Source organism: Amblyraja radiata, chromosome 3 (assembly GCF_010909765.2).
Source record: "Amblyraja radiata isolate CabotCenter1 chromosome 3, sAmbRad1.1.pri, whole genome shotgun sequence".
Taxonomy (NCBI): Eukaryota; Metazoa; Chordata; class Chondrichthyes; order Rajiformes; family Rajidae; genus Amblyraja; species Amblyraja radiata.
This window is the reverse complement of record NC_045958.1, coordinates 50,792,448-50,807,254: the sequence shown is the minus strand read 5'-3', so window position 1 is coordinate 50,807,254 and position 14,807 is coordinate 50,792,448. Positions and strand designations below refer to the sequence as shown.

General features: G+C 39.8%; 1 protein-coding gene across 3 annotated transcripts in view; it reads right to left on the bottom strand.

The window, feature by feature from the left end:
* dock8 (dedicator of cytokinesis 8) overlaps positions 1-14,807 on the bottom strand; it is a 205,741-nt gene that overhangs the window by 84,434 nt on the left and 106,500 nt on the right. For all 3 annotated transcript variants that reach the window (XM_033017783.1, XM_033017785.1, XM_033017784.1), the window contains one exon: positions 1,227-1,344. In XM_033017783.1, the coding sequence (XP_032873674.1) occupies positions 1,227-1,344 (118 nt within the window). The remainder of the gene's footprint in view (positions 1-1,226; positions 1,345-14,807) is intronic.

Below are 14,807 nucleotides of genomic sequence, written 5' to 3'. Positions count from 1 at the left end.
AGAATGGGTGTCAAAGGTTATGGGGAGAAGGCAGGAAAATTGAATTCAGAGATTGAGGCAGAGATCAGCCATGATTGAATGGCTGAGTAGGCTCGATGGGCTGAATGGCCTAATTCTACTTCTATAACTTGTGAACTTGTGAACTGGAAGGAGAAGCTGTTCAAACTGGATTTGTTTTACTGGAGCATTGGAGTGACCCGATAGAAGTATATGCAATTATAAGATGGTGTAGATGGTTAGAACCTTTTTCCAGGATGGAAATATCAAACACCAAAGTCCATAAACTTAAGATGGTAAGGGGAAAGTTCAAAGGAGATGTACGAGGCAAAGCATTTACCAGGAACACTCTGCCAGGGGATATGGTACAAGCAACTATGTTAGCAATGTTTAAGAAACAGTTAGGTAGGCAGGGGATAGAAGGATGCAGATCATGTGCAGGCAAGTGGGAGTGGTAATGTTAGCATCATGGTCAGTGCAGACATGGTGGGCCGAAGGGCCTGCTCCTGTGGTGTTTTATGTTATTTATGTATCAGGGCTAGAGACCTGCACGGGAACGTAGACGCTCCCGACCCAGTGAGTCTCGGGCAGATGGGGCTCGTCAGCCTGGGACGGCAGTCCATCTGGGAGAGGGAAAACTGTGATTTAAAACCTCCACTGCCTTGTGGCTATATCCAGTCATGGAAAAGGCTCCAGGAGTAAACCTCAAGAAAATCCGGAGTCGGAGCGCCTAAGGCAGTTCGTCGTTGTCTACAACCTCTCTCTGGCAGCTCCTGCAACGGCGCTGGTGCCAAACTGTAACGGCCCTGCTGTTCCTTTGGATCAATCAGCGACGTGGAGAGGGGGGACGTGCTGCATGGGCAACATCCTGTCCACCATATGACATTGCCCAGGCTTGCATCCGACCACACATCACTTGCTGCTCTAGCCGAGGTTTGGAGCAAGCAGCAAACAACTAGGATGCATCACCCATGGTCAGTCATGACCGAGGGGGGCCTACATGTATCAGGAATGGCCCCCTGTTTGTCCATCTCCAAGTCAGGAGCTGCCGTAGTTTCTTTGCAAGCCACACTATAATAAAATAGCTGTTTCCAAGATATTACTTCCCCAGTAAGGGAAATGTTTCAAAATTGTTATTGCATTGTAATTGGAGTCCCAATTCCAAGTTGTAACAGGAGGAATGTTTCTAAAAAAATTTGCAAATGAGATTGATTATTTCACTGATTTACCTGCATGGCATTGCTCAGATCCTCCCCCGACATGAACTGGATTTTGATCGTAATATTTCGAGCAGAAGCTAACCGGTTGGCAAAATTAAGTCGTTGTGGGTAGACATAGAGTAGATTCCTGCAAAAAGAGGAGAAAAATAAAAAATTGGTCACCAAATAACAAATGTATTCTGCAAAGATCAAACCACAAAGAAAAAAAAGATTGCATTTTTGTGTAATGTTTAGAACAAGTTAACACAAAACCGGACCGCGGGCTGGATGAGGAGATGAATAAATTAATGATCCAAAAACCATTGGTGATGTTTGATTGGGAGGTACATCACCTTTACCACTTCGGCCAAACAGTACACCTGTAGTGGTGTGTTCACCACCTTCATTTGATTGCACAGTAGGATCATTGTGGATTCACCCCAGCACCAGTCCTGTAGCCAAGGAATAATTACAGTCGCTGATGTATAACTTACCTTGCTGGCAGTCGCTCAGTATGTAGATAAATGGAGAGAATGACATCATTTAGAACAAAGATTGGTATTTTAATGGAAAGGAAAGGCAACAACTGACATGCTCATATTAAAGTCAGTGTTCTACTATTTTATGTTAAATGATTGAGTCTTATTCCATCAGGTGATTTCTTCAGATGCCAAGTGCATTATTTTGCATGGCCCAGAATATCCAAATTTGTTGTGTTATTTCTCTTTGCAGAACAGTATTAGCTGAAAAAATTGTTAAAAAATGAATAGTTCATTTAGAGCATTGCAGTTTGTTCAATGAATCTGAACAGATCAGCAAAACTGGTTTTTGAAGGCATTTAGAAACACAGAAAATAGGTGCAGGAGTAGGCCATTCGTCCCTTCGAGCAGGCAATATGATCATGGCTAATCATCCAAAATAAGTACCCTGTTCTGGCTTTTTCCCCATATCCCTTGATTCCCTTAGTCCTAAGGGCTAAATCTAACTCTCTCGAAAATATCCAGTGATTTGGCCTCCACTGCCTTCTGTGGCAGAGAATTCCATAGATTCACAACTCTTTGGGCGAAAATATTTTTCCTCATCTCAGTCCTAAATGGCCTACCCATGATGATCAGCCATGATCATATTGAATGGCGGTGCTGGCTCGAAGGGGCGAATGGTCTACTCCTGCACCTATTTTTCTATGTTCTATGTTTCTACATCACACAGTCGTCAATGCCGACTATTTCTCATAACTGGACTCATAACGTCTGTGCTCTCAGTTTACCCAGTCAGGTATTGGCGATAGAATAAATGCTGAAATAAGGAACTGCAGACACTGGTGTACAACAAAAGACAACAAAGTGATCCATGTTCTCCAGTGATGCTATCTGAACCGCTGAGTTACTCCAGCAGTTTGTGTCTTTACTTACTTACTCGGAAGGAATATAGAAACAGATTAATTTTTGAAGTTAATGTGGAAAATGACGGAAACTTTGAGTTGCACCTTGGCCCAAATTGCGTGTTCATCCTTCCATAATTTCCTCTTCCTGATAATTCACTACAATGTATTGCAATGCAGTTGAGACCGGAAAATGATGAGGAACCCATCTTGTGAAATACTGAAAGCAAATCTTTCCTTTCATATGACTCAACAGCTCATTGCACAAGTGAGCTCCCAGTTGTAGTGTTTCCACCCATCCCCCTTTTGTCACAAGAAGAGGACCGCAAGAATGTCTTTCTTTAGTTGGGTCTTGAGATTGGATAGCATTACAGAAAGGACTGCCTAATTGGTTTAATTTCCAGGATTTATATTCTTAGATATAGTGTAACTTTACTGATTAAAAAAAACCAACTTCTGGCATTGCTTTACATGTAATGGGTTTTTGAAATTAAAAAATATATGTAAGGGAAGATGCAGGTCACTGCAACAGAACCATGACTTCAGTTGACATTCTGGACTCGAGCCTTCCAAGAAACACGGCCACTTATGAAGATTAGCCTCAGTTCATCACTTACTTGGATTGTGTTGAATGCCTATATCATTTTTGGAATGCTAAGGTGAGCCCAAGAATGGAAATTGATATTCCAAGAGAAATACAACCAACAGAAGAAAATCCAGATATAAACCAGAAAATAATGAATTGTTTGTAGTTTAGCCTTCAGGCTTTGATAACTGAAATCCTGATAGGTTCCTCTGCTTGCTGCTGGCTAATAACTATTCTGTGATAATAGCTGAAGGGCTTGTCTCTACTATATAAAGAAGGTGAAGTGCACTGAGTAAGAAGTTTAAAAAATGTTTAGATATATCAATTTAAAATAGCATTTTTACAAAGTATATCTAAAATATTTTTAATAATTGGTGCCATACAATATTTTATTAGTGTGGGGATACTATCTTAAACTCTGAAGTGTCCATGTATGATATTAACTATTATTAGCATTTTCCAACTCAACCAGCATTTCTGGCATATTTCATGCTGGTATTGAGTTGTCTCAGCCCTTTGACAGAGACTCAGTACTGAAGGGAGTGTGGTGAAATGCTGCAGTCTTTTTTCATCTCAACAGAAATGTAACATACATAAATGAAAAAACTCAATTTGTAATAACTTGCATGCACCAAAATAAATGTGGATTTACTACAAAACAGACATTATAAAAAATAAAAGTTGAGAGCACTTTTAAAGTGCGTATGGTATCCTTCTATGAGCTTTATTCAAAGTAGATCAATTTGAAGGAACCGGTTTCACTTCTATTGCTTACACAAACTGAAATAAAATCTATGGTTGAATGTAGGTGGATCCCTTTAAAACTTCATTATAAATCGTCTATATGCAATTTGTTGTGGGCAGAACCAGACTTAACAATCTGAAGCACCTTTGAGGGCCACTTGCCTTAATGGGCAAATCTCAAACTTTCCAGGAGATTCTCACTGTTGTTGGTTTAACTGCACTCTGTTGATCAATTCCTTATGGGAGTCACATGGTAGATAACTAAAATCCTGCATTATCTGTTTAACCTGGGTGCTGAATGTGTGCTAGTTATGTCCTCTCACTTGGCAAGGCAAGAACATCCTTTCTCGGATCAGGAGACCAAAACTGCATGCTAGACCTCAAATTGCTCATTATGGCTCTGTACAACTGCAACAAGACCCCCTTGTCCTTTGATTGAATCGTCTTACAATGAAAGCCACTGGGTCACATATCATTTGCTGCACTGAACTCTTGTTTTCAGTGACTGGTGTACAAGGACATCCAAGTCTCATTGTACACTCCACTTTCCCAGTCTATCACCATTCAGGTTGAACTGATAACAAACTAAAGGGGAGCACGGTGGAAGAACCAGTAGAGCTGCTGCCTCACTGCTCCAGCAACCCAAATTCAATCCTGACCTCGGGTGCTGTCTGAGTGGAATTTACATGTTCTCCCTGTGACTTTGTAAATGTTCCTCATGCTCCGATTTCCTTCGACATCCCAAAGATGCTGTTCAGTAGGTTAATTGTCCATTATGAATAGTGTATTGCTGAGTCATATAATCCTGGAGGGTGTTGTGAGAAATGTAGAGAATAAAATGGGATTAGTATAAATTGGTCAGAATGGACTGGATGGATTCAAAGGCCTGCTTCCATGCTTTTGACTTTAAATGCAGATGCATTTTTGGAGATAGTCCCTAAAGTGTAGCCAATGTTGAGTTGCAGTTTTAATTATGGTTCTCCAGTTTCCACTGAGTTTAATTATTTATTATTTAAATAACTGGGATGACTCTAACTGAAAGTAGAGTAGCGTAGGGTCTGCATTCTGGTTCATGTGGATTGACAGTTTCTACACCAACAGTAAGGAAACTACTCAGGAAAATACTAATAGAAAATGAACTGCCTTTGTTTTGTAACAAAGGCACTGTGTTTCACTGTGCTCATTTGTTTTCCTTGGTCCACGCTGTGTCGACAAAGGGACATTGAGAGGGGACAAAATGCTCAGTTTGCATCGTCGGATGATATTAAGATCCTCGCACATGGACTTCTCCAGCTGGGACAAGGGCTGAAGCAGCACATGGACAGAACAAGGGAAGAAATGAAGGCCGTCTTAGAGCAGTTGAACGCTTATAATATCTCCATCCACAAACTGAGAGGAATAGCAAAAAATGATGAAAAGACTCTGAAAGAGACAACTATGAAACTAGAACTTCAGAATGAGCTTCACAAGAGATCTGTGGAGCTTGGAACTGAGCTAATGAAGGCACTGCAGGAACGACAATTAGTCGTCAGCAAGGTCGATTCCCTGGAAAGGAAGCTGGAGAAAATTCTAGGGAATGATACAGAGAAGAACAGGTCTGTCAGCCTCCTCTCTTGCAAGGTAAGCAGAGATTCACCTGGAAGTGTGAGTAAACATAGAAAGATTTGGATGTTCTTAAAACTGTAAAATGTGATATAGTTATAGATTTACACCAAGAATCTGTATTGATATTTCAAATCCCCTCTCGAATCTCATAATTAGTTGCTGGAAAATTCACAGAAGACTCCTCTCCCAAAACTATCTGGATTTGCAAATGGCCATTGAAGGCTTGTCCAGAAAAATAACTCGGAATGGATAGAAATTTGTAGTTTTCAAGTAAATATAGTCAAATGTTTTTTTATGGCTTAAAATGATTTCTAAACATTAGCTATATTTATTATTCCAAAAGGATCTACATCCAGGATTATTAGAATGGTTCAACACAGATAATTGAGTGGACTTGAGCCTTGTCTATATTGTCTATAAGGGAATCATTGTTATGGATATTTCCAAGTGTTCATTTTCAGGCACATACTGAAACTGCCAGTTTTCTGACCTGCAGTATCTTCAGACATTGTAACACACCTGAGCACGGATCTAGGAAATGTCACTATTTATTTCTCACGGTCTCTGAACCTATTTAAATTATCAAAATTCCCGATTTATGTAAGCAGTACAGTGGCGCAGAGGTACAGTTGCTGCCTTGCAGTGCCTGAAGCCCGGGTTCAATCCTGACTACGAGTGTTGTCTGTACAGAGTTTGAACTTTTCCCCAGTGACCACTTGGGTTTTATCCGGGTGCTCCCTGCCTCAGAGGGCGGTGGAGGCAGGTTCTCTGGATGCTTTCAAGAGAGAGCTAGATAGGGATCTTAAAAATAGCAGAGTCGGGGGATATGGGGAAAAGGCAAGAACGGGGTACTGATTGGGGATGATCAGCCATGATCACATTTAAATGGCAGTGCTGGCTCGAAGGGCCAAATGGCCCACTCCTGCACCTATTGTCTATTGTCTACGGTTTTCTCCCGCATTCCAAAGACATGCAGGTTTGCAGGTTATTTGGCTTCTGTAACTGTGTCGGATAGAACTAGTGCATGAGTGATTGATGGTTGGCAAGTGGGCCAAAAGGCTTGTTCCCTAAATTCCCTGAGTTCCCTGAATAAGATTGCCATCTAAAAAAAATCACTTTACTATTACGACCAATGATCTGTCAATAGGAAGTCATTAACTCGCTCTTCTTGTCAATGCTGAAGTATCCTGATGTGTCAGTTGTTTGTATGCCTCCCACAGGACATACACTCCCCCCTCAATGCATCTTCCAGGTTAAATATGTATTGGTCTTCATAAAACATGGATCTACCAAACCTGCCTTGAAAGGTTTTATGAAAATATGCCTAAATAAAATTTATATAATCTGAAAAAATCTTGTTGAGAGATCTGCAGAGGAACAGAAGGTGAGAAAACAGTAAAACTGTGTACAGGTCTTGTGGCAGATTTCATGTTCTTTTAAGGGCCTGTCCGACTTGGGCGTCATTTGCGCGTCATTTACATGACATCCTAAAAATTGGTTGGCGCGTGGTGACGCGTGCATGGCGCGTGGTGAGGCGTGGTGGTGTATGCAGTGACGCGTGGTAACGTGCGGCGCCCCAGAATTTTGGAATGCTCAAAATCTTCGCACGACACCTGCGTGACGTATCCCTTGTGCACGCTGACATACTGATGCCGTATTCTGACGTACTGACGGCGTACGTGTAGCGCGTGGTGACGCATGGTTACACACGGTGACACACGAACATTGCCTATGCTAATTTATGATGCGTCACCGTCTGTCAACGTCCGTAACCATGTGCCTCCCGTGCGCCATTTGCACGCCGCACCACGTGATCACCCGGGTATAAAGCACGCGCAGTTTTGAAAATGTTTCACTGGGAAAATCCTTGCCACGGAGATCGGTCTAAGTACGAACGACATTGCAAATGGCTCCCAAAAGAAGCAGGGCCCTCAAGAGCACTTGGCGCTCGATTGTCGTACTGCTAGACGATTTTCGCACGTCAGTCACTACCGGCCTGTCGCGTAAATGACGGGCAAATGACGCCCAGGTGGGACAGGCCCTTTACAACATAGAAGGAGCCATTTGGCTCGTCGAGTCTGTGCTACTCTCAAGAGCATTCCCATCAATCTCATTTCCCCCACTTATTTTTCTGCAATCTATTCTCTCTCACATGACCATTAACTCTCCCCTGATTCACCACCACCCACCTACATTAAGGGTTATAAATAGAAGCCAGTTAATCTACTACTGATAGCTCTGTAGGCCTGGTTTAGCCAGCTACCAAATACTTTTCAGCTGTTTCAAGGGCTGGGCTAGTTCTGGCTTCTCATCACTCCAAAATGACAGCTTTATGTCATGCAAGCCCCTCCCATGGTGGAGGGCCCTGACCTTTAGCATTAGGACAGCATTTACCAGCCGGTCAACGTCAGAGTGATTTGTCCCCATGTATCCTTATGTCACGCTCTGGCTTTAAAACTGATTAGAATTATCCTGAAAATGTGGGCTGCTTCTGAACTAGCCAAACATTGCCAAGAGTAAAAGTGGTGTCAAGTTATATTACAGTGATATATGGGTATAATACTAAAAACACAATGAATAAAATCTCTTTATATGCAGATGATGTATTAATATATATTACAAAGCCAGAAACTAGCATTCCAAACCTATTAAATTTAATAACTCAATTTGGTCTGTTTTCGGGATATAGAATTAATTGGAATAAAAGCAAAATCATGCCACTAACGGAACTCAATTTACACACATTACAACAATCACCGTTTAAAATAGTTAAGGAAAAACTTAGATATTTTGGAATTTATGTAACTAAGACATATACTTCTTTATTTAAATTAAACTTCCCACCTTTACTGAATAAACTACATAAGAATATTCAGTATTGGAAAACACTTCCTATTTCAATGTTTGGTAGATTTAATGCTATAAAAATGATATTTTTACCGCAATTATTGTACCCATTTCAATCAATTCCGATTTATCTCCCAATCATTTTTTTGAAAAAAGTCAATACCATTGTTACAAGCTTTATTTGGGATTATAAGAATTATAGAATAAGCAAAAAACATCTATGTAAATCAAAGACAAATGGAGGTTTAGCCTTACCAAATTTTTTGTCTTACTTTTGGGCAGTCCATATTAAAAACATGAATTTCTGGCTGGAAGAAATGGATCAGCAGCCAGATTGGTTAAGGATGGAAAAGGAAGACTGTTTGCCTTTTGAAATTATTTGATTATGTTTGCTCCAATAAAACTGCACAAAAAAACCTATGGGACATCTTTATAGGGAAGGCACTTTTCTTTCATTTCAGGAGTTACAACAGATCTACGGACTACTCAAATAACTTTTTCAGATATCTACAACTTAGAGATTACGTTAAATCTAATACACAAGATTATAGGACTAGGGAACCAGAAATCCTTGATGAATGTTTGAATTAAAATCCTAATACAGAAAAATTAATAACTTATATTTATAACAACCTCTTAGATAGCGAGGTCCCATCGATGGAATTATATAGACACACATGGGAAAATGAATTAGGCCAACGAAATTCATATAACGAAAGATATTTGGGACGAAAGTTTACAATATATACATCACTGCTCGTTAAATGCCAGACATGCCTTAATACAATTTAAAGTATTACACAGATTACATTACTCTAAAACAAAACTAAATAGAATCTTCCCATATATCTCACCTATTTGAGATAAATGTCAGCATCTAGAGGCTAACAACGCATACTTTTGTAAATTGTATAAAAATCAAAAATTTCTGGATTGTTATTTTTAGAATAATTTCAGAAGTTGTCAATACCCTGTACCAAATTGGATCCCGACTCACAACTAATAATACTAGGAATATCAGAACAAAGCCTAACACTCACAACAAGCCAAATAAACCTTCTTGACTATAGTATAATAACTGGGAAAAAATTAATATTAAAATTTTGGAAAGGCCCTATAACCCCCACAATTAAGATGTGGATTATGGAAATGTCGGAGACCCTACACTTGGAAAGAATTAGACTCGGCTTAATGGACAAACAAGAACTTTTTGTCAGAATATGGTCTCCATTCATTGATTATTTGAAGGGGTAGATCGGTTCAGCACGGGAACCTAACTGAAGCTTGAACTCGGGATTAGATGAAAGGTTATACTTTATAATTTTCGAACCCATCTCCAATGATGTATTATTAGTAAATTATTCCATTCTTTTTTATCATGCCATTTCTTTTTTTTTCTTTCTCTCTTACTCTCTATCTATTAAAAAAAAACTAGAATCAATCCACAACTGATAATATTAATAATGTACGACTGATATACACGAAATGTTTTTATTATGATATGTGTTTGCTTCTAATAAAAATATTAAAAAAAAAAAAAGTTATATTACAGTGACTTAAACAGTCCAAATTCTCTCTTCAGTCTGTACCAGAGGTCCAAAACAAGCTTGTCAATGAAGTATTGGTGCTGATAAAAGCTCAGCAACTGCAGATCAATGAACAGAACCATCAGATTCATCTGCTGGAGGACAAGGTCTGTGAAACATCTGGCTATACTTGTGGCCCCTCGTGAGTAGTAATTATGACTACTATACCTCATACAATAAATAATTTCCACTAAAGCACTGTGCAAAGTCATAATTATAAAGTCTAAAGAAGGGTCCCAACCCAAATTGCCACCTATCCATTCTCTCTTTAGATGCTGCTTGATCACTTGTATTTTGCTCATAACTGTAAAGACTTGTATAGTGTAAAAGAACATGTAACTTGAGACATGTTTTGAACATTTGTTTATATTACTGTAAATTGAGAAATAAATTCTGATCTTTTAACTTTAGTTGTTTCCAATCCTAAAGTTCAACCATTTTTTTAATGGTTATTAATTGTTCCTGTGCAAGGACTGAAGATAGAAATACAAAAAAATGCAGAAAAATACTCTTCTAACCTATCAGCCCCTTCACATTGATGGATCTTTGCAATTCTCTGTCCCAGAGAGTTGTGAGGACAAGTTCACTGGAATCATTTAACATGGTGAAAGATTGGGAAATGTAGGGCTAAGGCATCCCGCACATAGATGAAGTTGAGGCCTGGGGTAGATCATATTGAATGGCAAGGCTGACTTGAAGGGCTCGATAACCTACTCCTGCACCTATTTGTGTTCTAGGAAGATAATATAAGTTTGAAGTATATAATATTATGAGAGGCATAGACAAGATAGAGTTAGAACCTTTTTTTCCAGGGTGGAAATGTCAAAAGATCAGAAGGCATTCCTTTAAGGTGAGAGGGGCAACATTTATAGGAGATATGTGTAACAAGCCTTTTTTATGCAGAGTGGTGGGTGGCTGGAACATGCTACCAGGGGATAGAGGAAGATACAATAGTGACATTTAATAGGTTTTTTGATAGGCTCATCGATATGTGGGGAATCGAATGGAAGAACATGGATCATGTTTCGGCAGAAGAGATTAATTTAACGGCATCATGATCAGCATAGACATTGTGGGTCAAAGCGCCTGTTCCTGTGCTGCACTGTTAACCAGCTAAGATATTTGCCCCTTCTTTGAAATGGCTTTGCAAGCCACTTAGTTGAAGAACAATGGGATGGTAATAAATGGTAATAATCAATTCCTGCAAAAATAATTTAAATAAAAAGCATTTGTGGCGACAATGTTCTTTAAAGTGATAATAAAACATTTTCAAAATTTGTTGATAAGCTCAGTCCTCAATATGTACAATAACACTTTCTTCTGATTAGTTTTGAAAACAAAACTCAACACCAACTCGTTAGTTTGGAGGTCAGCTGATATCTATTATGTTCAGAAAGGAATCTTAAAAAGACAGCATGCATTTGAAATATTCACTGTTATTTATTGAGGAACTTTATAGCACTGGGACAGCTGGGCAATCTATTTAGGTAATATTCTTCGGTTATGTTAAAGACAGTTTTACATCTGAAGTATAAGACTTCCTAACAAATCATTGAAATATTACAATTATAAATGTATCGGACAGAAAAGATCAACGATAATCAAAAAATAACTCGCTCCTCAGATACCACAATTCACTTTTGATTGCAGTGTATGTTATCTGTGATTCTTTTAACCAATTATATTTAATTAATCTAAACCAATCTGTTTTTTTGTAAACCGGCATTTGCGGTTCCTTTGTCCTCTATAGCTTTAGACAATTACTTGAACATAATGCCAGTTCTTGTGGCAAAGAAACCCTTGCCCTATGCCAACTACCACTAGCAACACACATCAGGAACATTCACAAAAGTACAGGCAAATTGTATAATGATGGATTGTCAGGTTAAATGTTTTTTTTAAGAAAATGTTTCATTGTTTCTAAACCCCCACCCCCTGCCAATATGAAGGTGCTGAATAGAGGCTTTGAATCCAAGGAATATTACAACTTCAGGAAAAGGAAAGGAAACAACTCTGCCAATGATCAGAATGGCCACGTGTCAGTCTCACCCAACAGTGAGTATATCCTCATTACTCTGCATGAAACTTCTGAAACATGAATAGGTATGAGTCTCTATTGGAGAAGGTAAAGGTTTTTAAGTTTTGGGGTGTTTGGTTTGAAGAGCGTATGACTTGGGCTGTGCATGTAGGTAAAATTGTGTTGAAGTGTGGAAAAGTTCTGAATGTTATGAGAAGTCTGGTTGGGTGTGAGTGGGGGGCCAACAGGGAGACAATGCTGCTAATTTATCAGGCCATGATCAGATCTTCTCTTGACTATGGGTGTTTTGTGTATGGGTCTGCGTCTAAAACTATTCTGGCTAGGCTAGATGTGTTGCAGGCAAAGGCTTTGAGGCTTTGCTGTGGAGCCTTCAGGACTTCCCCAGTCCCTGCCCTGATTGTTGAAATGGGAGAAATGCCCTTATGGTTAAGGCGCATTAAGCTAGGGTTACATTACTGGGCTAAACTTTGTGGGTGTAATGATACCTTCCCAGCAAGGTGTTTGTTGCAAGAGGTTGATGATGGTAACAAATATAACACATTTTTTGTCATTATAAATCAGTGGGCTAAGAAGCTGGGTTTGGAACAAGGGGGTATTATAGAGCATACAATGTGGCTACCTGTGCCCTATTGGGTTCTTCCTGAACTGTTTATTGAGCTTGCTTTTCTTCAGGAAAAAGATAAGCGCGAGGTGACTCCAAGAATAGTGGAATATCTTAATTCAATCAGTGAGAGCACTTTGATTGTTTTTACAGATGGATCTAAAGTTCCAGTTAGTGGGAGAGCTGGGTTTGGAGTGTATGTGGAGCAGCTTGGGTTGAAGATTGGCCGGCGCATTTCTGATGGAAGCTCTGTTCTCACGACTGAATTAATGGCAATTCAATGGGCTCTATGGTGGATTGAGGAAGCCAGTTTTAGTGAAGTCATTATCTGTTCTGATTCTGCAGCTGCTCTTGAAACTTTAAGAGTAGGGAAATCTAAAGCTCGTCCTGACATTCTAAATGAAATCATGAGTGTGTTTTCTAGAATTGGGTTTGCGTGTAACATCACTTTTTGCTGGGTTCCCGGGCATGCTGGGGTGAGGGGGAATGAGCAGGTGGACCTCATAGCAAAGGAGAGTTTAAGAAGAGAAATAGATATCCATGTATTATTGGGGAGAGTGGAACTGAGAGAAATAATTAAAGAGGGCTTAACAAAAGAATGGCAGAGAGGATGGGAAATGGAAGTCAGGGGTAGACACTACTTTTCTATACAATCTGAAGTTAGGAAAATATGTTTCTGTACATCTTTGTCCCGTAGGGACTCAGTTAAACTGTGTAGATTGAGGTTGGGACACTGTGGGTTAAATTACTATTTGTGCATTGTAGGGAAACATGTTTCTGGCTTGTGTGAATGTGGGAGTAATGAGACAGTTAAGCATGTTTTCCTAGAATGTAAAAAGTACAGGGTAGAAAGAGAGGTATTGTTTGTTAGACTGACAGGACTTGGAGTTGAGGCTTTTTCTGTTTCATCTTTGTTTGGACACAGTGAGAAACATCAACTGATATCCAGGGCTGTTCTTCAATTCCTGCAAGTTACAGGACTGTATGTAAGGATTTAGTTCAAACTTTGACCTGTGGAGGGCAGTAATATGCTTAGCAGCGTCTACACTGCCGGAATCCTACAAGAAGAAGAAGTAGAAACATGAATAGTCCCAAACACACAGAGGATAGTGGTTGGGATGCCGACATAACTCTTTGCTGCTCTAACATGGGCAGACTGCAGTTTCAGATCACAGATGATTGATTCTAAGTTGTTATTCTAACTTGGTACCCGAGATTTCAGACTAATAAATAATGTCCTCTGCTGCGGCACTCTGAACTGGTGCCAATTGGGAGGCATGGGTGAAGCTTAGGTATTGACTAATGTATCAAACAAAGTCATTAATCAAGAATGCGTAGGAAAGAACTGCAGATCGAAGGTAGACAAATGCTGGAATAACTCAGCGGGACAGGCAGTATCAAAGATCCTATAGCGGAGCAAAGATCTTTGGGCAGTATCTCTGGAGAGAAGGAATGGGTGACGTTTCGGGTCGGGACCCTTCAAGGGTCTCAACCGAAAACGTCACCTATTCCTTCTCTCCAGAGATGTTGCCTGTCCTGCTGAGTTCCTCCAGCTTTAGTGTCTATCTTTGGTCTAAATCAGCATCAGCAGTTTCTTCTTACTCATTAACAAAGAAGTTCATCACCGGATACCGACATTGGCTTGAAAAATATTGAAACCAGCTCAGCATCCTTATTTAATTTGTGTTTGGAGAATATTCTATTTCAACGAAAAAAGTCCTGACGAATTCAGTGTTTTCAGAACTGAGTAATGCTCTTCAGTGTTGTTACCTTATGCAGTGTGCTGAGAATCAGGTCATCACAAGCAAGGCAATGGAATATAACTAAAAGAGTTTTCAGATGATAGTGAAACTCCTACAATCTCATCTACTGTATACGGTGTTCCCGATGTGGCCTCCCATAAATCAACGAGACCAAGTATAGATTTGGCGGCCACTTCGCTGAACACTTGCGCTCGGTCCGTCAAGGGTTACTGGATCTCCCAGTTCCTAGCCATTTTATTACCCCTTCCCACTCCAATACTGATCTTTCTGTCATGGGCCAGAGTGCCAGAGTGAGGCCACACGCAAACTGGGGGAACAACACCTTATACTCCTTGTGGGTACTTTGTAGCCCAATCGTATGAACATTGATTTCTCCAATTTTAGGTCACCTCAAACACCAGCCCCTTCAATTCTTCAATCCTTTTGTCTCACACCTTGTGTTTTTTAAATCTCGAGCTTT